Source organism: Medicago truncatula, chromosome 1, assembly GCF_003473485.1.
Source record: "Medicago truncatula cultivar Jemalong A17 chromosome 1, MtrunA17r5.0-ANR, whole genome shotgun sequence".
Classification (NCBI taxonomy): domain Eukaryota; kingdom Viridiplantae; phylum Streptophyta; class Magnoliopsida; order Fabales; family Fabaceae; genus Medicago; species Medicago truncatula.
Window position 1 is genome coordinate 14178054 of NC_053042.1, and position 24837 is coordinate 14202890.

The 24837-nt window shown below is 31.7% G+C and overlaps 3 protein-coding genes across 3 annotated transcripts; 1 reads left to right on the top strand and 2 right to left on the bottom strand.

The window, feature by feature from the left end:
* Nucleotides 1-3249: 3249 nt before the first annotated feature.
* LOC25482826 (F-box/kelch-repeat protein At3g06240) lies at nt 3250-4455 on the bottom strand. The gene has a single exon (XM_013611424.1). It carries the CDS (start codon nt 4453-4455, stop codon nt 3250-3252), a length of 1206 nt encoding a protein of 401 aa, XP_013466878.1.
* A 7882-nt stretch (nt 4456-12337) lies between these two features.
* On the top strand, nt 12338-15115 carry LOC25482827 (cytochrome P450 86B1). Its single transcript, XM_013611425.3, has 2 exons — nt 12338-13806; nt 14545-15115. The coding sequence occupies exons 1-2, from the start codon at nt 12532-12534 to the stop codon at nt 14947-14949; spliced, it is 1680 nt and encodes a 559-aa protein (XP_013466879.1). The 5' UTR covers nt 12338-12531; the 3' UTR covers nt 14950-15115.
* A 6388-nt stretch (nt 15116-21503) lies between these two features.
* On the bottom strand, nt 21504-24734 carry LOC25482828 (cytochrome P450 86B1). The gene is made up of 2 exons (XM_013611426.3): nt 23234-24734; nt 21504-21982 (listed from the first exon to the last, which is right to left on the bottom strand). The coding sequence occupies exons 1-2, from the start codon at nt 24494-24496 to the stop codon at nt 21578-21580; spliced, it is 1668 nt and encodes a 555-aa protein (XP_013466880.1). The 5' UTR covers nt 24497-24734; the 3' UTR covers nt 21504-21577.
* Between the last annotated feature and the right edge of the window lie 103 nt (nt 24735-24837).

Below are 24837 nucleotides of genomic sequence, written 5' to 3' on the forward strand. Positions count from 1 at the left end.
ATTTTTTTTATTTTTTTTGGTAGATAGACGAAATGACAAAATCATTATAAAACTCACACATACAAATGGAGGTACCGGAGTTCGCACACCGATCATATCATCCGACCTAACAATTTCAGCATTTTTATTAGTTGAGCTAGGAATTATGGATTGTAAAATAATACTACTACTATTCTACTAAAGGACGGATGGAGTATATAGTTCTTCTCTTTACCATTAAGACAACATAAATTTATTAAGAAAAAAGGCTCATTGTCGAATTATTACATTCATTGTAACGAAAAAAAAGAATTATTACATTCATTATTTGATAAGGAAAGGCGGCTGCTATTGGAGAAAGTGAAGCTCCTTTTGGTTAGTTATGACTAAACATTAAATTATCATAATTAAATTATTATAATTTTCAGTGTCAAATTTGGACAATGTTTAAACCAGGGACATCCTCCTTAATTAAGTCTTGATTACGATAGATAGAGACAGAAAAATTAAATGATTATTATAAAAATGGAAATGATATGGCAAGTTTCCTCATACCAAATACCAAATCCGAAACCAAAAAAATGTTTTAGTTGAGGGTCGAGAGAATTCACAATAGAGCTATTTATTTATTGTGTTTAAATGGATTTCGAATTTACACGTTATTTAATTTATAAAAGTTCTACTCAACAACGCTTAGATGTGATGACACATGTTTGTTATAACTTAATCAAGATTCTGAGTTCGAATTCAGTTTTGGACATAACAATGTTAAAAGTTGAAACTCTCAACGAAATTTTGCCGTCCATTTAGGTCGCACAACTCGAGGGATCAATCTGTTGTTACACACACGGATGATATCCGGTTTAAAAAAAAATATAGTAGTACTTAATAACCACTTATTTTCTCAAACCTAACACCCTAAACAAATTTATTAAATAGATTCGACAAATAATTTTATATTATTGTATTTCAACAAAAAGTTCATTTTGTCATGATTTACTAAAGACTTAATTATATAAATGGTCCCTCAACTTATTTGTTGTTTTCGATTTGATCCCTTAACTTTAAAATTTTCCAATTTGATCCCTCATGTACATCCCGTTAGTTAATTTGGTTCACTCCGTTAACTTTTTAATGCCTAATATCTTAGATATGATTTCAACCATTAGATGCAGGACTATTATATGTAACGGTAAACCACCAACACCAAATTTTTTTGTTTTTCTTCATCATCTTCATAAAAAACAACAACAATCCTTCAATCCATAAATTCATCAACAACAATAGCAACAACAAATCCAAAATTTAGAAGGGTTAATCTATCATGCTCGTCTTCCCCTTCTTCATCTTCATTCTATCATGCTCATTTTCACATTCAAAGCCATAAAAAATAAAACCCCTCAAAATAAAATAATCAAACCCAGTAACATAAACCCCTCAAAATAAAAGAATCAAAGTTTTAAAAAAATCCCAAAATCAAACTGAAATCAACAAGTTCACAACCACCGCCATAGCCACAATCGCCTCCACCATCTTGAGCGGTAAATAATCCAGTTTTTTACTCACACAATTTTCCCCCAATTCATTATACACCGAAGAAGAAAAACAAAATATTTCCCAAATTGATTAAACACAAACAAAATATATCCCAAATTTACCATTTATGGAATCAAGCTTTACGGAACGGCAACAACAAATGAAAAGAAGATTCAACACATCACATGCTTCAATTGAAGTTTGTAAAGAGGTAACGTAGATACAATGGTCCTTAAACTCATTGACAAAAATCAACACAACTCAAATTCGATAAAATCAGCACACTGTTCCCTCCTCCTTCGAGAATCAAATTAGCAATGAAATTCGAATTCGAGAAAAAAAAATCGACTCCCTCATCCTGTTTTTTTAAATTCCAATATGAGAAAAAAGTTTCAGTTTTTGAGACCCAAATTCAAAAAAAGCAATTGAAGTTGTTCTTGTTGTGTTGGATTTACAGTGAAGACTGGAAACGGGACAAAGATGATTGAGAAGCAGAGAGTAACGGCGGATCTGAGTGATTTTACGATTACCGACAGCGGCAAAAGTGGCGGAACGGAGAGCAGCGCAATTGGATCCGGTAAGAGAAACCATTATCGTTATGAAAGAGAAAATGGAAGAAGCCAGAGGAAATGAAATGAAGAGAATGGTTTTCAGTTTTTAAAATGTGGTGTTGGTTAGTGCTTTGGAAGCTCCAGATTGTGAGAAATTTTTATTGAGTGGGCGGTACGTGTGTGAGTGCTTTGGAATCATTTTAAATTTTGTTTGTTGATTTTTCTGGGTTTATTTGATGGAGGTGTATGAAGATAATGATGAAGAAAGGAGGGTAGAAGATGAAGAAAAGGAGAAAAAATTATGTGATGATGATTCATTGTAACATATGATATACTTATATGATTTAGCCGTCCCTTTTTGAAAAGAAAAGGTCAAAGGGCTGAAATTAAAAATTATGTGATGATGATTCTACCGTGCAGTTAGAATGACTTTTTTACAAAAGTTATTTTGTTTAGCGAACGGTATAACTGTCGATGTCATGTCAGCTAGTGTCATGCTGGTGGACCACTCTAAAACTAAACTTTACCTTATTACAAATCGGTACTCATACAAAATATTAAGGGGAATTTCAATATTAGTGCACAAATGGGAATCTATGTTTAATTTTGATTTAATCAAGGATACAATTGCAATAACTAAAAATATAATGACACACTTTATGGGCAAATGTGTAATACACCATATGATATGACGTGGCATTGATTAAATACACAAATACTCAATGATTGATCATTTAACTTCACCATAAAAGTCATTTTCATAACTTCACCATAGAATTTTCCTACTGAAATTCATACTATAAACTTCTGATCACTAAAGTAAAAATTAACATTTTAAATTTATTCATTAAATGATGTATATGATATATAATAAAGATCATATACATTATAGATTGAATAAATCTAAAATGTAAAATTTTACTTATAAGAGTGACCGGAGGGTGTATAAATCATCATAATGCCAATTGTCTAATTTAACTAAAAATCAATGTTTCACAAAAAATACTGGCTTAACGCAAAATGGAAATGGAAATGGATCCTCTTATTTTTTTCTCTCATGTCTATGAATTGTTATCTATCTCACTATTGAACGTAAATAACTTTAACTTTAACGATGAGATTGGTAACAATTAAGATATATGAGAGTTATTTGGCTTGATCCAGCATTACTCATAAAACAAAACTATGGTGACAAGGGAGCTATGCTTTTTACATACTCATGAACCAAGAAAGCGTCAAGTATACCATGTAGAACAATTTGAAACTGTTGAAGTGAGTTGCCATGATGGTCGTATAATGTCAGCAGTTGTCCTGGCTTTCCTCCGAGGAATTGAACACCATTCTTCTTCCCCTTGCAAATAGCATGTTTATGAATATAAGTCGAATCAAGCGAAACAAAATTGTATAATTTGGTCCATCCATTTAATTTATCCATGACCCAAATTCTCATTCTGATCATAGGATGGTAACACTGCACAACATAAGCAAGGGAACCGTTGATCTCAGTCACATTTTCTGCACCAATCTCCGAAGCAAAACGCGTGGTAGGACCCGTTAGTGTGTGAAACTTGTTGTTGCTGAAATCAAAGCAGAGAATGATGGAAAAACCTTTCACATTGTAGCCTGTAATCCAATGATAAATGCCATTAACAAGAATGTTGTATTTGTTAGGTCGTTTGGAATAATATCGCATGGTGGCTCGCATGGTGGCTTGATCCGGAGGAAGAGTAGGGTTATGGATAATTGTCCACGATTTATCTCTAAGATTGTAAATTTCCAGTGATGAAAGAGAAAAGACAAAGCGTTTTTCACGGTTGACATTGAGTTTGACAACTTTGAAATCGTTGGTGTTGTGTTTGGCACCGAAACCAATCAAGTATTCTGGATGAATATAGGAGGCTGGATGTGGGGGTACAAAATGGACCTCTCTAGTGGTAGGGTTCCAAAGAATTAAGCTTAGGGTATAATCATAATCATATTCCAAACATAAAATACCATTACAATGACCGTATATTTTGATTATTCGTATGGGGATGTTTTTCGGAAAGAGGGATTTGATGAGGTTGGGTGTTGGTGTTGGGTGTTGAGGTAAAGAGAGAAGCATTAGGTGGGTTTCTAGGCAAGTTGATTCAATGGGCTTGTCAAAGATCCTGTCATTGTGGTTATGGGTTTTAGGGCATGTTTCTTTTGTATACTGTTTAATGATAACGAAACGATGGTGGTCATCATCATCATTAGACATATGGATATGCATGTTCCTAATAACAAATTTAGGGTTCTTGAAAAGAATGTTCCAAGATCTTTGAACACATTTAAAACGCATAAGTGACTTTGCAGGCAATCTAACTAATATCTCTGCCTCCAAATCTCCCCCTAGAATTCCACTCATTATCTTTCTTCTTCTGCACAGAGAAACATTATTTCAGAAACAAATTAATCCTCCTCTCTCGGTGTTGATCTTTTCAAAGGGATCGTTTTTCCCTTATCTCTCGGTACCGACCTTTCAGACTTTCAGGAATTGTAGTTTTAAATAAGCAATATATTCACAACAATTTAACAGTTCCAGAGCATGCGGTCAACAAAAAATATTTAAAGAAGAACATAAATACTCAACATTGAATAAAGTTACCAGAAATTAGGTATCGACTCGATAAATTTGTTACGCCCATCATCATATTGTAATTTCAATAACTCATTGGCTCTTCTTCCCGAATTTACGGCTACACTCCTCAGTTAGCTAAAATCATAAAATCATATTAAATACTCCCTCGAGTCTTTTATACAAGAAACAAAAACATAAAACATCGAAAACCAAGGAAATACATAATAGTCATCTTCATTTAATACACTACTTCTACATTTAAAAAAAAAAATTCATGAATACCTTAAATTAATTACTCTTTCTTCCACCAACTTATTTACTATTAATATTCTATCTCATAATAAATAAGGGCACAAATGAAATTTAGCTTTAAACTTGATCAATCTTCTTGTAAAAAGGACCAAAAAAAATTTCACTTTTGTTTCTAATAAAAAGGATCGGAGGGAGTAAAATAAAAATAATACTAGCATATGATTTCAAGGTTTTAAATAACGGTCGCGGTCAAGATCGCATATTTCACAATTAAGGTTTGTGATACAGATTGCGGTTGTCGCGGTGTGAAAAGTAAGTATGTAAACTAGCAAAGTCAAATAATCTATAAAATTATTTGACTTTACTGAATTATTTTATGGATTAATCTAAAGGCAATATATCTTCAGCAACGTATGTAACGTCGGTGCTGATGATGACATTGAACCCTCTATTACTCAACTCCTTTATGCTTTCTATGTGATCTTTGTTTCCCATTCAAGTTTTTTTGTAGTTAGTTTAGTCAGCAATGGTTGTCCTTTTCACATGCAAGTTGTGACGCCCCACCATTGATAAGGATCTCCAATATTTTCAAATGGCCTTCCCTCACTGCTGCTGTTGTAGCATAGCCCCAGAACAATCTCACATTTACATTAGCTCCCACATTCTATTTAATCTTAACACTTAAATTTGTTTTGGCGACATGTCACACATATATGGTTTGAAATTGGTTAAATAGAGCACACCTAAAGGGAGCAATGATGAATGTCGCTATTTGGACAAATATCACAGTCATACATTGATTAAAAAATATTAAAAATTCATGCCTTCTTTTGTTAAGAATTAAATATACGCATGGTACTTTTACTAAATTTTTCATTATTACCCCTTTAAAAAAAAATCTCTTTCATTATTAATTATTAATCTTTTAATTTTGACGGTTCTTATTAGGAAAATGCGAAATAGCAAAAGTCAACTATCGAGGGAGGATCGCCAGAAAGTAAGGACAATATATGAAAGGAAAAGAAAACACATAATGGACAATGAGCAAACACAACAACGACTACTTCAAAGACGAGAAAATTATAAACGACGGAAAGAAAATGAAAAAGGAAATAAGGTTGAAATATCATGCAAAGTGTAACGCCCTCTTCGAATTATTTGATTTATTTGATTGTTTTAATAGGTTTAGAGTATATTTATATGATTTATGTGATTAAAATGATTATGTGGTCTGTGGTTATTTATTAAGTGACGTTATTTTATTTTAATATTTAATAGGATAAGATTTGAAGATAAAATAATATTGAGATGAGGGACTGTTTTGGAATTTAGAAGAGTTTAGTGGAATAAGTGGAAATAAGATAAAGAGTGTTGAGGAAATAAATAGGAGAAACATAGGTCAGAAAAACATTTCACGTGAAAACAAGCCTTTGGGGGAGAAAAAGGGAGAAGAGCCAAGTGAAGAACCGGAGAGATCGTAGAGCTTCGTTCGTCAGAATTAAGGTAAGGGTGGGACTAACATTCAATCTTCTTAAGCCTGTGATTCTGATAATTAGATTTAACATGTTGGAGGTTTAGTTTGAGAATTGGGAATTAGGTTTTTCATTGTTGAGTTTGATTAGAAAAGTGTAGAAACCAAGGTAATTGTGTTAAGAATTGATGTTCAGGTATAAAAATCATAAGTTAAGTTTCCTAACAAATTTGAGAGTTTGTGTTTGAGTCTAGTGAATTAAGAGTGATTCTTAAGTGAAAAACGCATTGTTAAACTGATCTTTGAACTGCTGTGAGGCTCAAAACCGGCCACCGAGTTTCCAAAATCGGCCACCGATTTCTGAGCTGATTTTCTAGCTTTATTTCGACGAAAATCGTCCACCGATTTGTCAAAATCGGCCACCGATTTTCTGGCAGGCAAATCTGGAAAATATTCGTAATTTTCACCCTTTTCTGTTTTGAATTTGCTTTCGGTGTAAACATGAAAGTTGTAGATAATTGAGTTAGCTTTCCAGTGGCTTTGGTTTGACTTGAAAATGATTTTTAGTTTTTGAGATATGATGGAAATAGTCCAAGGAGGTCTTAGTGAAATCTTAGGAAAATTCAGTATAACCTTTTATAAGTTAATCCAAAACTTATGGAATAATTCCAACCCTCAAAACTAGAAGTATTATGAGTTCAATTAAGGTGTTTAAGAGTATTTAACCCATGTTGTGAGTTGATCCTTGGGGTAGGAATGGATGTTGAATATAACATTACTGATGATCTGTGAAGCTGTTATAATATGATTTAATGTTGATAGTAATGTAATATATTTGTATATCCATTATGTGAATTATATAAGATGTTTAAGTTGATGTTGATTATCATTTGATGTTGTTATATCTCAAGATGTTTACGTGATGCCTATGTTGCTGTTGTTGGTTATGTGAAATATTTATATGCCTTATGTGTAAAATGTATGATGTTTAAGTTGTTGGTGTTTTTCATTAATATTGTTATGTTGTGAAAGAGCGAATGAACCAAAGTAGTTAAAGAACTTAAGATGAGTGTTAGACAGTAACATTTAAGGTGTAAAAAAATGAATAAAGAATATGATTGTAAACGATGAGAAGATCGTTAAGACGAAATGTAAGAGAAGGTAAGGAGTTGTATATTAAGAACTGAAAACATAACAGGAATGATGATAACGATGAATAAGAAGAGGATCGATTAGCAGGGAGCAAGATGCATAGGAAAGAGGATAAGAGGTAGAAGTTGTAATGAGTGACGAATATAATAACGACCGGTATCAAGAGAATGAAACCTCGAATTATAATGAAGTATTAGGTTAGATAATAACATTAAAATTAAAATGAAGTTAAGATTAGGGGACAGACGATGTATAAATGAAGACGAACGTGAGAACAAGTAATAAGATATAAAGTTGTTTTATTGAGGAGAATAAGTAGGAAAGAGTTAATAACAATTGTGAGGAAAAACCTAGATATATAGAGCGGAGACTTTGCATGTAATGATAGCGAATAAGAAAACAACTAGAGACCAAGAATGAGGAATAGGGTATGATATTAGGAATAAAGTTTATAGAGTCTAGAATAGATGAGAGAATAATGTATGTTCGTAAAATGAATACTAAAATAAAATATAGGGAAGTTGACGTAGAATTGAATTACGCGTAAGGGTTGGATTAGTGAAGAGACACAATGGTGATATAAACGGTTGATAGAGATGAATAATGATGAATCCATATTGTGACGAAGAGTGATGACGAAGATATTATATATATGTAATTAAATAAAGACGATGAGAAATGATAATGTTTATATGTTAGTGATGATGAGGATGACGATAACTATATCAGTATGATGATGAGAGTAATGATGTTTATCTATGATGATGAGGGTGGTGTGTAAATATATATATATATATATATATATATATATATATATATATATATATATATATAGACAATGAGAATGACGACGTATAATTATGATGATGACTTGAATGATGGTGTCTAATATACATTGATGATGAGAATGACGATGTTGACTTATGATGATGATGTGAATGATGATGATGTGTTTGTCTGAATGTTGTGCATAATAGAAAGAGTCCGAATTTATGATTCTGATTTGTTGATGATGTTATGATCTTTTAATACTTGAAGAGTCTGTCTCATGCATGCATATAGAGTCGTGTCTAGGAATCATGATGATGAAATGACGATGAAAGTCCAATAACATATCTCTAGAAAATTATGACGATGAAAGTCCAGTAACATACCTCTGGCAAATTATGACGATAGGTGTGGTACCACAATCATATAGGTCATTAGGAGAGTCCATATGCATATATATGATGATGTTGTATTGGGTGTTTGAGTGTGAATATGATGTGCTGCTGTGACTTGTAAAATGAAGAGATTATACATAGTAAATGTTGAGGCTGATGAGATAGTGGAGACTATATTCTTTTGATATTTATTTAATGTGCATGTTTTTCCCTATTATTTTTATTATGGTAGGATTTCTCACCCTGATTATGTTGTGTTGTTTATGTGATTATGAGGAGATGAGTATGTTGTGTTGTTTATATTATTATGAGAAGATGTTTATGATATGATGAATTATGATGTTATATGATGATTATGTTGTGTTGTTTATGTGATTATGAGGAGATGATTATGTTGTTGTTTATATTATTATGAGATAATGATTATGTTGTTGTTTATATTATTATAAGATGATGAATATGTTGTTGCTTATGTTATTATAAGATGATGATTATGTTGTGTTGTATATGATTATTATTATTATTAAGTGATGATTATATTGTGTTGTTTATGTTATTGTGAGATGATGATTATGTTGTGTGTTAAAAGATGATATTTAGGAAGTAATGATTTATGTTGGTTATGATTTGGTTATTATGTGTTATATGATGATGTTTATAATGTGATGAATATGAAGTTAATAATGATTAGAAGTTGGTTGAGTTATTAAGAAGTATTACATTAAGAATTAATTATTACTAATAGATGAAGTTTAAGTTGTTAAATGCATTTGATGAATTATATGCTTAATATTATTTTCTGTGAAATCTCACCCCTTCTGCTTGGAAATGTTGCTCTTCGTATGAGTAACTTGCAGGTGATCGAGTTTAAGTTGCTGTTAGATTGCTGTCATGAGTGGATTATCTCTCACGTGTGTCTTTAGGTGCTCTGATACGTAACAGGATTGGGAACTTTGTTATTGATTTTCTATTCCTTACGTATTACTTAATAAAGATTATGACTATGTTTTTAGATTGGACTTTTATGAGATGTTTTAAGTGAGACCTTCGTGGCAAAGACTATTTTTAGATGTTTGAATAAATTCCGCTGCGAAGTATTAAATATTATGTTATTGAATTTTGAAAGATAATTAGTTAATTAGTCCATTTATGATTTTAAGAAAAGAAGTGTGACATTCCGTTTGTGATGATTACTCGGATTATTTAAATGAAATTTTTATGTTGGGAAAACGGGATGTTACACAAAGAGGGGTGAAAATGATTCCAGTCCAGCATGCAACAAAGAATAAAAGAGAATTAGAACATGGGAAGATTATGTGTACTACTTGCTTGGAGCAAGAACATGTCTAAGGTTGAAAATAGGTCAGGCTGGCCTACAGGTGCCTATGGTCTGGTCTGTTTAAGTTTGGCTTGGTCTGACCTATTTATTAAAAAGGCTAGGCTTAGGCTTTTTAAAAAGTCTATTTAAGTAAATAGGTCAGGCTTAGGCTATTAAAAAAGCCTATGAAGCCTAATAGGCCGGCCTGTTTATGCATCTTAATAAATTTTATTTTTTATTTATAATAAAATATAATTTATATTCAACATAAAAATAAAGAAACAACTCAAATAGGGAACTTTTTAAATAGGCTTTAAAGCTTTATAGTGAAATAGGCTTTTAAGGCCTTATAGTAGTAATAGACAACTCTTACACTGAAATAGACTTTGAGACCTATTAAGCCAATTTAAAAGTAGATAAAATGGAATGTTCAGTGACTTTAATAATAAGTAGCATGTAAATAGGTCAGGCCAAGCCAAATAAATAGGCCTATGAAAGGTCATAAGCCAGGCTCAGACCTGCAAAAAAATTTCGTAGGCCAGGCTCAGACTTATCAAAGTCTGGCCTGACCTGATCTATTCCCAACCCTAAACATGTCAAATGAATGCTCTGTTTCTTTGTTGAATTAATAAATTGAACGACGTTGAATGAAACAAATGGTAGGGGAGGTCTGTGCTTGATAAGAAAATAGAGCCGGTGTATGTTACATTTAAGTAGATCTTAGGAGAGGTTAATGTATTTTTCCCTTTGGTTTATTAAATCCGAAATATTAAATTTGTATTCAACTTCTATTTGTTGAACTCTAATGACACATTATTATAGATTGGAATGACAAATACGCATTATTTTGGGTTGCGACCCTTTTCCGATTATATATAATCCAAAATATTATTTCCCTCAAAAATAAAATCCAAAATATTAATAAAATACTTTAGACTATATAATCCAAATAGGACAAGATTAGGAATGTGAAGGGCGCATGAGAAGAAAATATAGACGAAAAATAAATTCTCTTACTCAAATTCCATTGAAAGTGAAAAGTATAAAATTTGATTTTAAACGAAATGTTTAGAAAAAAGTTTGTTTTTCACTTTTAACTTATTTCTTTGGATCACTTCATCCTCGCCCTATAAATTTAAAATAACAATGATGCATAATATAGAAAATAAATTTTCAGCATAAAAAAGTTAATTCTTAATAGATTTTTTGGGAATAACAAATGTGTTGTATAATCAAATATATTAATATTACACAACACAAACACACTATTGTTTGATTGACATTGCAAATGCATAACCACATTTCTTGCCACATTTCCACATTTCTTGCCTTTAACGATCATTCATCTTGCTTTCTTTCCTTTCACTTTTTTTCTAATCCAATTAAAACATTAAACTCATCTTAACTTCCCCAATTTAATCTCTTTCTTTTTGTTCTCATCTACCAAATCAAAAGCATGGATTGAACTTTAATGTGATATGAGATTATCTTTTTGTGTCTCATGTGCCAATTATGTACCTTAGGTTAACTTCTGGGACTTATTAAGCGGCTTCTCTTACTTACCATGTGCACAAGAAGTGACACAAGTTAAGAAAGCATACTTTTTAGTATTATTTGAAGTTGAGAAAACTTTCCTTAAAATGAAGTAGTTCACAAAACTTCTTTGAATATATCCTCATGATAAATTTAGAGACTTTAACAAAGAGTTGTGAATGTGTGGAAGTCGTATTATTTTAATTTTTTTTTTTTACCTTTTTTGTTTGTTGGTAGTCAATTCAATCAACATAGTAAAAAACTGCTCTTACACACAATATTTTTATTATTATTATTATTATTTCTATTTTCGACAAATTTAGGTTTACGAGTTCAAATAGTTTATGAGTTGAACAAAATAAAAATTATTTAGGAAAAGTTGAGTTCAATTTCAGACTTTACTTATCTTTCGCAAACTTCAAATTACTAGTATTACCCATTTTTCTTGAAAATTGGAAAGTTAACACTCAAAAAAGGTAGGGATATCCTATTTAACATTCAATATATAATATATGAACAGAAGCCTAAACTAATTAGAAAATAGTGATGAACACAATCACATGAAAACTTAACTAATTAGGACATTAAAACTGTACAAATCATTGCTATTTAGGTAATCAACCTCACCCACCTCATATGCTCCTCTCTTAATCCCTATTCATCAATATGCCACAAATTATATGTAATCCCATTTATATAATCTTATTTCACACTCAAAAAAATATTCTCCCAACAACTCTATTCTTAAATCTCAACAAACCAAACATTCTCAAAGTCCCCAAAAACCATAATTCAAGGGAAAGAAATTACAATCACTTAGTCATTTCAAAAGTTAACCAATTTTCCACAAACATAAATTTTTCAGCTCATCAAATCAAACCAAAAGGTAGACGCAAAAAACACTTCAATATAACACAACATATTCAATTCATGCATTTCAGCATTCCCTATGATCAATTGATCATTCCATTGTCATGACCAAAACTAACACTTCCAATTTCAACCTCACATTTTCATGCTACACCTCCAACATGGTTGCAGCCACAGAAAACTTGTTTTCTCACATTCTCTTCCTCTTTCAACAAATCCAAATCATAGAAATTATTATTGCATCCATTGTCTTCATAATCATTCATGCCTTGCACTCCAAGAAACATCATGGCCTAACAAATTGGCCTATTCTTGGAATGCTACCTTCCTTAATGATAGGACTCAAAACCAACATGTATGAAGGCATAACCGAAACACTTAAACATCAAAATGGAACCTTTAGATTCAAAGGGCCATGGTTCACAAGTTTCAATTGCATCATAACCTCAGAACCTCAAAATTTAGAACATCTTCTCAAAACAAAGTTCAATATTTTCCCTAAAGGAAACTTCTTCAAAGACACAGTTTCTGATTTACTTGGAGACGGTATTTTCGCTGTAGATAACGAAACATGGCAGAAACAAAGGAAAACAGCGAGTATCGAGTTTCATTCAACAAAGTTTAGGAAATTAACAACTGATTCATTGTTTGAGCTTGTGAACAATAGGCTCATACCTGTCTTAGATTCATCGTTGAAGAAATCGGTTTCCATCGATCTTCAAGATATTTTGTTGAGACTAACTTTTGATAATGTTTGTATGATAGCTTTTGATGTTGATCCTTCTTGTTTGCAACTTCATTTACCTGAAATACCTTTTGCAAGAGCTTTTGAAGATGCAACCGAAGCAACTTTGCTTCGATTTGTCGCGCCAGTTTGTGTATGGAAGGCTATGAGGTTTCTTAACTTAGGTATGGAGAGAAAGTTGAAGGAATCAATACAAAAAGTTGATGAATTTGCTGAGAATGTTATAAGGGCAAGAAAGAAAGAACTTTCTTTGGAACATGATATGGAAGATGATAAGCGAAAATCAGATTTGTTAACTGTGTTTATGAAGCTTAAAGATGAGAATGGAAAGGCTTATTCAGATAAGTTCTTGAGGGATATATGTGTAAGTTTTATATTAGCTGGGAGAGACACTTCTTCAGTTGCTTTAAGCTGGTTTTTCTGGTTACTTAATCAGAATCATGAAGTGGAGGAGAAAATATTAGAAGAGATTTGCAGGGTTGTGAGTCAAAGGGAGGATATTAATATTAATAAGGAAGTGTTTAATGATTCTTTAAGATTCAAACCTGAGGAGATTAAGAAGATGGGTTATTTGCATGCTGCTCTTTCAGAAACTCTTAGATTGTATCCTTCTGTTCCTATGGATCATAAAGAGGTAATAAAAGTTTAATTTTAGCTATTTGGTTACTTTTTTATTCATTGATATTGATATATCTTTCATATTTGTCTTCATTTAATAAGTGATTAGGTGCAGCCAAAAAAAAATATTAATGCAAAGTAAACAGTTATTTTGGTTCTTAAACGTGTGAGGTGTCATTACAATAGTATCAAAATCACAAAACGTGTCTAAATGCAACTATTGTTAATCAATTTGATTGTTGAATGTGTTTTGTTAGTTAGTTCGGTTCACGAATGTCTTCTTTTAGTCATTTTTATTGATACACTTGAAGGTGTTTTTGTCATGTCAATACATTTAAAGATTGTAGTAATAACACCTCCTATATTTATGGACCAAAATGATTGTTTACTCGATTAATGTGCTTCGAGTGAGATTGTTTTTTTATTTTTAGGGAGAGTGGAATTGTTTTTTTAGAATTCAAGTTTAATCAATGACAACAATCTTCTCAATAAAATTATCTCTTTGGAATAAATTTCTTATATTAGGAGTTATATTAAAAAAAAATTACAAAATTCAAGGAAGTAAACTGCCAACCCCTACAATTTTAGGGGAGAATAGGTAATGTACTCATGATATTATTGTTAGAGAAGAGTGATTAACAGTTTGCAAGTATTCTATAAAAAAAAAAAAAGTTAGACAAGTCAATATTTCACACATGACAATGTGATCAGATAGATGAAGTTCATAGTGGAATTTTTTTTTTTTCTCCTTCAGGTGGTGGAAGATGACACATTTCCAGATGGAACAAAACTAAAAAAAGGAACAAAAATTATATATGCAATATATTCAATGGGAAGAATGGAAAGCATATGGGGAAAAGATTGCTTGGAGTTCAAGCCAGAAAGATGGTTAACTAAAGATGGTCATTTCATCGGTGAATCTGCGTACAAATTCACTGCTTTCAATGGAGGACCGAGGTTGTGTTTAGGCAAAGATTTTGCATACTATCAAATGAAATATGTCGCAGCTAGCATCATATTTCGTTACCATGTTAAGGTTGTTGAGAATCACCTTATTGTTCCTAAGCTTTCTTTGACACTTTACATGAAACATGGATTAAAAGTTAATCTTCATAGGCGTTGTGATGAAGAAATTCATAAATACTTGAAGATTAGTTAGAAGTGAATTGATATTAAATGTTGGTGTGATTAAGGATGATGATATATAGTTTGTTTAAAAATTAATTATCATTGTTCATTGTTAGGTTAATGATGTTCAATGCTCATTATATTTGAGATGTGTGTAAATGTAAAGAATGATAAAGAAATATATGGAGTTTAGGTTAATTGTGTTGAATATATTGGATCTTCTTTCATAAATGATAATAGTATCTAAGAGTTTCTCGCGCGTTTTCAAAAATACGTTGAAATATTAGAGAGAGTGTTCAAAAGAGAGTGTTGCTAGCATTCCTCTAAAATTAATTTTGTCACTATTACATGATATATAGGCTGCCCACTCGGTCTAATTTGCTCGATCGCGGTGTTGTTACAAATGGCGCGGTGGGTTGTCTCATGGGATGTGACCATCTTCAGACTTCTCAACATTTATTTTTATCTTGTGGTTTTTATGGCTCTTTATGGCAGGCGGTGCGGTCTTGGCTTGGGGTTTCGGGACCGGATTCTGACAGCATTTTAGATCACTTTTATCAGTTCAATCATTCGGCTGGAGGTTTACGCGCAAGGCGCTCATTTTTGCAACTAGTTTGGCTTTTTTGTGCTTGGACTATTTGGAATGATCGCAATAATAGATTGTTTAATAATGTAGAAAATTACATACATAAAGTAAATTTTTTTACAGTTTTAGTTCGTGGTGGTTAAGCCCCTTGCTTTGTTTGGGCATTGGCTAAGTGCTATTGTACTTGTGACGAATAGTAATTATTAGGAGTCCCCTTGCTACACCTTGTGCTTGGGAAATGTCCTAAATTGTTGATATATTCCATTTTTTATTGTTGACAAAAATTTGTCGCTAGACGCAAAAAAAAAAATTATTTCACGCCTAATTGTATTGCAAATACTTATCTTCATTTTAAATTTCTTTCTTGTAATGCAAAAGAAAAAACGTATCTTGTAATGCAAGAAATTTCTTTCTTGTAAAATAAAAAATTGATAGACCAGTCATGACTTTGCCACAAACAAGTCTAGAACTGTATTAAGTAATATTAGTATTACATTTTAAATTTGTAAAACTATACATTTTAGAACAAAAAAAGAACGAGTTCATTGTGAATTCCCATTAAAAAAAAAGTCCATTGTGAATTATTTATTGCAATTAAAAAGAACATATACACAAACAAACAGAGAAAAATGAACTACAGTGTTACATAAAAGAAACTATAGACCAATATATTACTACAACACAATGAACCAAAACCCTATTATTTATTTACCATTCTTTACGTATAAACACATCTCAAATGGTGAGCATTGAACATCATTCCGCTAACAATGAACAATAATAATTCATTTTAAAACAAACTATATATATATATATATATATATATATATATATATATATATATATATATATATATATATATTCATCATCCATAATCATCACAATATTTATTCTCAATTAACATCTAACTTAACTTCAAATATTTATGAGTTTCTTCATCACAACGCCTATGAAGGTTAACTTTTAATCCATACTTTATGTAAAATGTCAAAGTAAGCTTAGGAACAACAAGGTGATTTTCAACAACCTTAACATGATAGCCAAATAGGATGCTAGTTGCAATATTTCATTTGATAGTATGCAAAATCTTTGCCTAAGCACAACCTTTGTCTTCCATTAAAAGCAGTGAAATTGTAGACAGGCTCGCTCATGAAATACTCATCTTTAGTTAAACATCTGTTGTTTTTTAAATTAATACTGCCAAAAGAAAATACCGGGTTGAGTCACGACCAGGTCGCTCTCTTTAAGACGTTTTGCGGCACTACCCAAGTTGTGCAAGGTAGACTAACAACCACACCGTCTCCAGGATAAAACAGCCCAGATCACTGTTACGATTATATACTGCACAATACACAATCGCTCGTAGATATACACCTCAAATATAGTTTAATCGTTTGATTAAAACTATTCAATACGGTACGTAGCCGTTCTGTTCGAAACCGAAAGGGACAGAAGAGGAGGAAGAAAAGAATGACTCGTTAACACAAGTCGAAGGGAGAAGAGAGGAATCGCACAGGAATCATCAACTGCGTAATTCAATGTGAAGAATGAGGGGAGCGAGCTCTCCTTTTATAGGAGGAGTTCGTAACAAAAAACGAGTTACTTAGGGATTAAGTCTGCTTAATCCTTAAGCAAACGCGTTTTTGTTTCTTAATTAGATATATCGGGTCGGATCGTAACAACCTTACTTGTTACGCGTTCGGATAATGATATCATTTTCAAGTGACAAAAAAATATATTTCATTTTCCACCACGACCCGGTTCAGTCGGACAAACGGCAGCGTTGTCGCGTGCGTGATATATATGTTTTTGTAAGCATTCACCCGTTCACAAAAGTGGGTACCTCAAGGGCACATCCTTGGAGGTCACTCTTCCCTTATATAAACACTTTCTAGTTGGTGTGGCTCACCAATGTGGGACATTTTTAAGTCACACACTTACACTAGTTCTTATATTGTGTTTTTCTTATCCAATTTTCTCACTAGATTTAACTAGTGTTCCAACAACATCTTTCTGGCTTAAACTCCAAGCAATCTTTTCCACATATACATTCCATTCCTCCCACGGAATAAATTGCATATATCACTTTCGTTCCTTTCTTTAGTTTATTACATTCGGGAATGTGTAACTGCTTTCAATGGAGGACCAAGGTCGTGTTTAGGCAAAGGTTTTGCATACTATCAAATGAAATATGTTGCAGCTACCATCATATTTCGTTACCATGTTAAGGTTGTTGAGAAGCACCCTGTTGTTCCTAAGCTTTCTTTGACACTTTACATGAAACATGGATTGAAAGTTAATCTTCATCGACGTTGTGATGAAAAAATTCATAAATACTTAAACATTAGTTAGAAGTGAATTGATAATAAATATTGGTATGATTAAGGGGTATGATACATAGTTTGTTTAAAAATTAATTAATATTCTTCATTATATTTGAGATGTGTTTGAATGTAAAGAACGATAAAGAAATACATGGAGTTTAGGTTCATTATGTTTGACCATTGGATCTTATTTCATAATGGCATTGCCTATAGTTTCTTTTAAATCAGGTTTCTCATTCTTTTGAATGCTTTACTCCAAGAACCAATGTGGTTGGGTGGAAGCAAGACGGTTAAAAAAAAATTACTTTCTATCCCTTAATTTGTACTTTTAGCCACACAAATTACTCAAATTCTCAAGTTTGGGAGTTTTGGAATTTGGAGGCAATAAAATGAGTCGAATTAACTTTTAAAATTATGAAATTAATTTTTTCACTCATATTTTAGAATTGTCAAAATGTTATGCTAGTCGCCAAAATTTTGATTACAACACCTAATTGTATTGTAAGACTTATCTTTCTTTTTTTTTTTTTTGTTTAAGAATGTATCTTGTAATGCAAACAATTTCTTTCTTGTAAAATTAAAAATTGATAGATCGGTTTATGATTTTGCCACAAACAAGCTTGGAACTTTATTTGGTATAAAAATAGTATTACATTTTAAATTTTTAAAACTATACAATTTTGAACGAAAAAAAAAAAAAAAAAAGAACAAGTTCAATGTGAACTCTTCAACAACAAAAAAAGAGAGTTCATTGTGAATTCTTTATTCCAATTAAAAAAACAGATACACAAACAAACAGAGAAAAATGAACTAAAATTTGACATAAAAGAACTATAGACAATACAATTATGAAAGATCCAATTTATTAGTACAACCTTAACATCATAACAAAATAATATGATGCTAGCTGCAACATATTTCGTTTGATAGTATGCAAAATCTTTACCTAAACACAACCTCGATCCTCCATTAAAAATAGTGAATTTGTAGTAAGCTTCGCTCATGAAATAGATATCTTTAGTTAACCTTCGTTCTGGCTTGAACTCCGAGCAATCTTTTCTCCGTATACTTTCCATTCTTCCCATGGAAAAAATTGCATATATCACTTTTGTTTCTTTTATTAGTTTTATTCCATTGGGGAATGTGTCATCTTCCATCAAATTGCAAATATCATTTTTTCTGGTTTTGTTTCATCTGGTGGAAGATGACTCATTCTAAGATGGAACAAAACAAAAAAGGAACAAAAGTGATACATGCAATTTATTTAATGGGAAGAATGGAAAATATATGGGGAAAAAGATTGCTTGCAGTTCAGGCAAAAATGGTGGTTAACAAAAAATTGCCATTTCACGAGTAAATCTTCCTACAAATTTGCTGCTTTCAATCGAGGATCAAGGTTGTGTTTAGCCAAAGATTTTGCATACATTCAAATGAAATATGTTGCAACTAGCATCATATTTCGTTACCGTGTTAAGATTGTTGAGAATCACCCTGTTGGTTCTAAGCTTTCTTTGACACTTTACATGAAGCATAGATTGAAATCGTTACCATAATCACCCTGTTGGTTCTAAACTTTCTTTGACACTTTTCGTGAAGCATAGATTGAAAGTTAACCTTCATAGATGTTGTGAAGAAGAAATTCATGAATGTTTTAAGTTTAGTTAGAAGTGAATTGATAATAAATGTTGATATGATTAGGATGATGATATATAGTTTGTTTAAAAGTATAATATTTGTTGTTTTTCGAGTTTAGAAAAGTACCTTTAAATAAAATCGAAATCATCACAGCAAATATTACCGGGTTGAATCATGACCACCGTTCGATTAGGTGCTGCACTGTAAATAATCGTTCGAGAAATAACACCCTCAAATATGGTTTAATTGTTTGATTAAACCACTCTATATGTACGAAGACCACACAAGACCGAAGGGGGACAGAAGGAGTAGAAGAAAGGAAGAAGGACTCGTCAACACAAGTCAAAGGAGGGGAAAGAGAGGAAAAACACAGGAAGCATCAACTGTGATTTTCAGTGTGTAGAATGCATTGTGTGAACTCTCTATTTATAGAGAAAATTCACAACTAATAAGTGAGAAACTTTGGGAACAAGTAATTCACATATTAGATCTAGTACAAAAACATCTCAGTTAGTACCAAAATATATTATATTGAGTACAAAAATATATTATATTATGTACCAAAATATATTTCAGATCAAGCACTAAAATATAATAGATTGCCTACCAAAATATTTCAAATTGTGTTTCCAAAATATTTTAGATTGCGTTCCAAAATATTTTAGCAAAACTTGGGGACTAAAAAACATTTTCTAACAAAATATATATATTTTTTCTAGTGCTTACTTCGTTCACATAATTATGTACCCCGATTAATTAGAGATACGCCCCTACTATATAAACACTATTAATGTGTAGGATCCATCCGATGTGGAACTTTCACTTTTTTCATTTCACTCTACCCTAGTTTCTATCCATTATTGGAATTTATGTTCAGACAATTACTCAATTTCCATGCATGTTCCAACAATATTATTGTTCACCGTTAGGTAAATGATGTTCAATGCTCATTATTTGAGATGTGTTTAAATGTAAAGAATGATAAGGAAATATATGATGTTTAGGTTCATTTTGTTGTATATATTGGATCTTTTATAATGGTATTGCCTATAGTTTTTTTAGGCTTGTAATCAAATTCTTGATGACTAGCATAACATTTCCACACTTAATAAAATATATGAGTGAAAAATCAACGTTTCGGTCCCACTAGTTTTACTCTGTTAGTCAAAAAGGTCCTTGTTAACTTTAACCTCGCATATCTATGGTGACCAACCTAAAGAGTTGTCTACCATAGATCCTGTTAATTATTTTAATTTAAACCGTTTGATCTTTTTTTTAAATGAAAAACCATTGAATTACGCATGTGTATTTTATCTTACCGTGAATCAACAACAACAAATTAATTTTCCATTTCTTCATCTTCGAGTTGGATTTCCTGGTTTTTATTGCAGGGGTGGTGCATTCCTATCTGAATTTGGACCGGGAAGATGATTGGAGCAATTTTTTACTCGATGCCACCAATTATGGAGCAATTTTCAGCAGCGCATCAGGGTGATCGTTTATGGATTTTTTTTGTTATGAATGTTGGTGAAAATGAATTAAAAAGATGATGAATAAGATTTGAGGAAGAAGATTCCCTAAAAAAAGGATTGAGAAAGAAGATGAAGAAATGGAAAATTAATTTGTTGTTGTTGATTCACGTAACTAATTTTTTTCTTTTTATCTTATAGTTAGGATGACTTTTAACTTTACAGCCGAACTAACTCACACCGCAAACATCTTGGATAAAATTTTATCGGAAATTAACCTTGTCAACAAAGTAATATTCTCTTGGTGCCGGGTCTCGAACCGAGTTCCTCTAGATTGTAGAGGAACATTATGAATTATTACTTGCAATTAAAAAGAACAGATACATTAATAAACAGAAAAAAATGAACCACAATTTTACCTAAAAGAAACTATATGCAATACCATTATGAAAGATCATATATTAGTACCACTCAATATGAACCAAAATAAACTCCATTATTTCTTACCATTCTTTACATTCAAACACATCTCAAATAATGAGTATTGAACATCAATGGCCTAACAATGAACAATAATAATTCATTTTAAAACAAACTACATATTCATCATCCATAATCATAGCAACATTCATTCTCAATTCACATCTAACTTACCTTCAAATATTTATGAATTTCTTCATCACAACGCCTATGAAGGTTAACTTTTAATCCATGCTTCATGTAAAGTGTCAAAGCAAGCTTAGGAACAACAAGGTGATTTTCAACAACCTTAATATGGTAGCGAAATATGATGTTAGCTGCAACATATTTCATTTGATAGTATGCAAAATCTTTGCCTAAACACAACCTTGGTCCTCCATTAAAAGCTGTGAATTTGTAGGCAGATTCGCTCATGAAATGACCATCTTCGGTTAACCATCTTTCTGGCTTGAACTCCAAGCAATCTTTTCCCCATATGTTTTCCATTCTTCCCATTGAATATATTGCATATATAACTTTTGTTCCTTTCTTTAGTTTTATTCCATTTGGGAATGTGTCATCTTCCACCACCTAAAGAAAAATCATAATGCATTATGAAGTTCAATCAACAATTGATAGTGAATTCAATTATTCTTTATCTATTTGATCATATTAAGTGTTCTTTTTATAATATTGACTTATCTTGTCTCAAATTATTTATCTTTTTAGAATACTTAAAAAGTATCAATTTATCTTTTCCAATATATTTCTTTTTTTAGAAATGCTAATGTGACTCTTTAAAAATCTTAAATAGTAAATTTTTATGATAATTTATGTTACCAACGCATTGGAAATAAGTATTTGACTTTAAAAAAAATATACTCCTTTCGTCCCAAATTGTATGACGTTTTGGACATTTCACACATATTAAGAAATGCAATTAATATTGTGTGAAAAAGAGATATTATAAGTTGTTTTACAAAATTGTCCTTAATAAATAATATGAGAAAAATAAATGAAAGAATTGAAAGAAGAAAGAGTAATAACTAGTTAAGGTTATAATAGGAAAAATAACATTAATGTTGCAATGGTATTGTAAAACGACATATAATTTAGGACAAATATTTTTTCCTAAGGCGACATAAAATTTGGGACGCAGGGAGTATATTTTAATGCAAAGAGTGCGTTAGAGAACATTTAGCAAGACTTTTTTATTTTGTCTTAAGCTTCTAGTTTTCATGGGGAAGGAAGCATGCTTATCTAAAGCTTAAGTTTCACTTTATCAAATGAAATTATGATTAAGATGAATATGTTTAAGTCTTAACCTTAAGATTTCTAGAAAAAGTGTCCGGACTAATTTTGAGATGAAAACATGACAAAAAATTGTTTCAATCTTATGATAAAACATTTTTTTTCAATCAGAGAGATTAAACTTGAATACTACCAAAACATTGTGACCTTAATTGAAGCGCATTATTTAAGTAAACAATCATTTTAGTCTTGAAATGAAGTGTAGTCGCCGGAGTTCCTAAATGTATTGAAATTATAAAATTGATGTATTTTTTTGTCATACTAACAAATGAAAGACTCATTCGAGAATTAAACTGACTAACGAAAGTCATATCTAGATGTGTTTTTTTATAATTTTGATACATTCACCGACTATTGTGACTCTGCCTCAAACGCGTTTAAGAATCAAAATGATTGTTTACTCTGCATCAATCACTTGCGCCCGGCAGCGCCTAATCACTTGGCAAATCAAAATCAATAATACAATACAAAATACATGAATAATGTCAATGAATGCAAAAATAGAAATATCTAAAATTGAACAGTTATTACCTCCTTACAATCCACAGGAACAGAAGGATATAATCTAAGAGCTTCTGAAAGAGCTGCATGCAAATAATCCATCTTCTTAATCTCCTCAGGCTTGAATCTCAAAGAATCATTAAACACTTCCTTATTAATATCCTCCCTTTGACACACAACCCTGCAAATCTCTTCTAATATTTTCTCCTCAACTTCATGATTCTGATCAACCAACCAGAAAAACCAGCTTAAAGCAACTGAAGAAGTGTCTCTCCCAGCTAATATGAAATTTACACAAATATCCCTCAAAAACTTATCTGAATAAGACTTTCCATTCTCATCCTTAAGCCTCATGAACACAGTTAACAAATCCGATTTTTCCTTATTGTCTTCATTTTGCAAAGAAAGTTCTTTCTTTCTTGCCCTTATAACATTCTCAGCAAATTCATCAACTTTTTGTATTGATTTCTTGAGCTTTCTTTCCATACCTAAGTTAAGAAACCTCATAGCCTTCCATACACAAACCGGCATGACAAATCGAAACAAAGTAGCTTCTGTTGCATCCTCAAAAGCTGCAGCAAAGGGAATTTCAGGCAAATGAGGTTGTAAACAACCAGGATCAACACCAAAAGCTATCATACAAACATTATCAAAAGTTAGTCTCAACAAAATATCTTGAAGATCTATTGCAACATTTTTCTTCAATGATGATTCTAAGACAGGTATGAGCCTATTGTTCACAAGCTCAAAAATTGACTTAATTGTTAACTTCCTAAAATTTGTCGAATGAAACTCGATACTCGCTATTTTCCTTTGTTTCTGCCATGTTTCATTGTCAGCAGCGAAAGTACCGTCTCCGAGTAATTCAGATACTATGTCTCTGAAGTAGTTTCCTTTAGGGAAATTACTAAACTTTGTTTTGAGAAGATGTTCTAAATTTTGAGGTTCCGAGGTTACAACATAGTTGAGGCTAGTGAACCATGGCCCTCTGAATCTACATGTTCCATTATGATGTTTAAGAATGTCAGTGATCCATTCATACAGGTTGGTTTTGAGTCCTTTGATTAAATAAGGCAGCATTCCGAAAATAGGCCAATTGGGTAGGCCACGATGTTTTTTCGATCTTAAAGAACGAATGAATATGAAAACAATGGCTGCAATAATAATCTCAGTGATTTGGATATTTTTCAAGAGGAAGATGATGTGAGAAAACAAGATTTCTGTGGCTGCAGCCATGTTTGAAGTGTAGCATGAAGATGTGAGGTTGAAGTTGAAAGTGTTAGTTTTGGTCATGATTAAAGTACCTTGTAATTGAACTGTGGTTTTAGTTTTGTTTTTTGGGGACTTTGAGAATGTTTTGATTGTTGGGATTTGAGAATAGAATTCTTGGTACAATATTGGTTTCAGTGTGAAATAGGAAATATAAACGTGATGACATAATTTGTGGTATGATGATGAATAGGAGAGGAGGATGTGATTGTGACTTGACTAAGAAGCAACAAATTTGTACAATTTTTTGTATGATGATAAATAGGAGAGCAACAAATTTGTACAACTTTTTGTATGATGATGAATAGAAATTTGGACAATTTTTTTTCGACGTGGTATAGTGGCTAGATTTATGGAGATTCAAA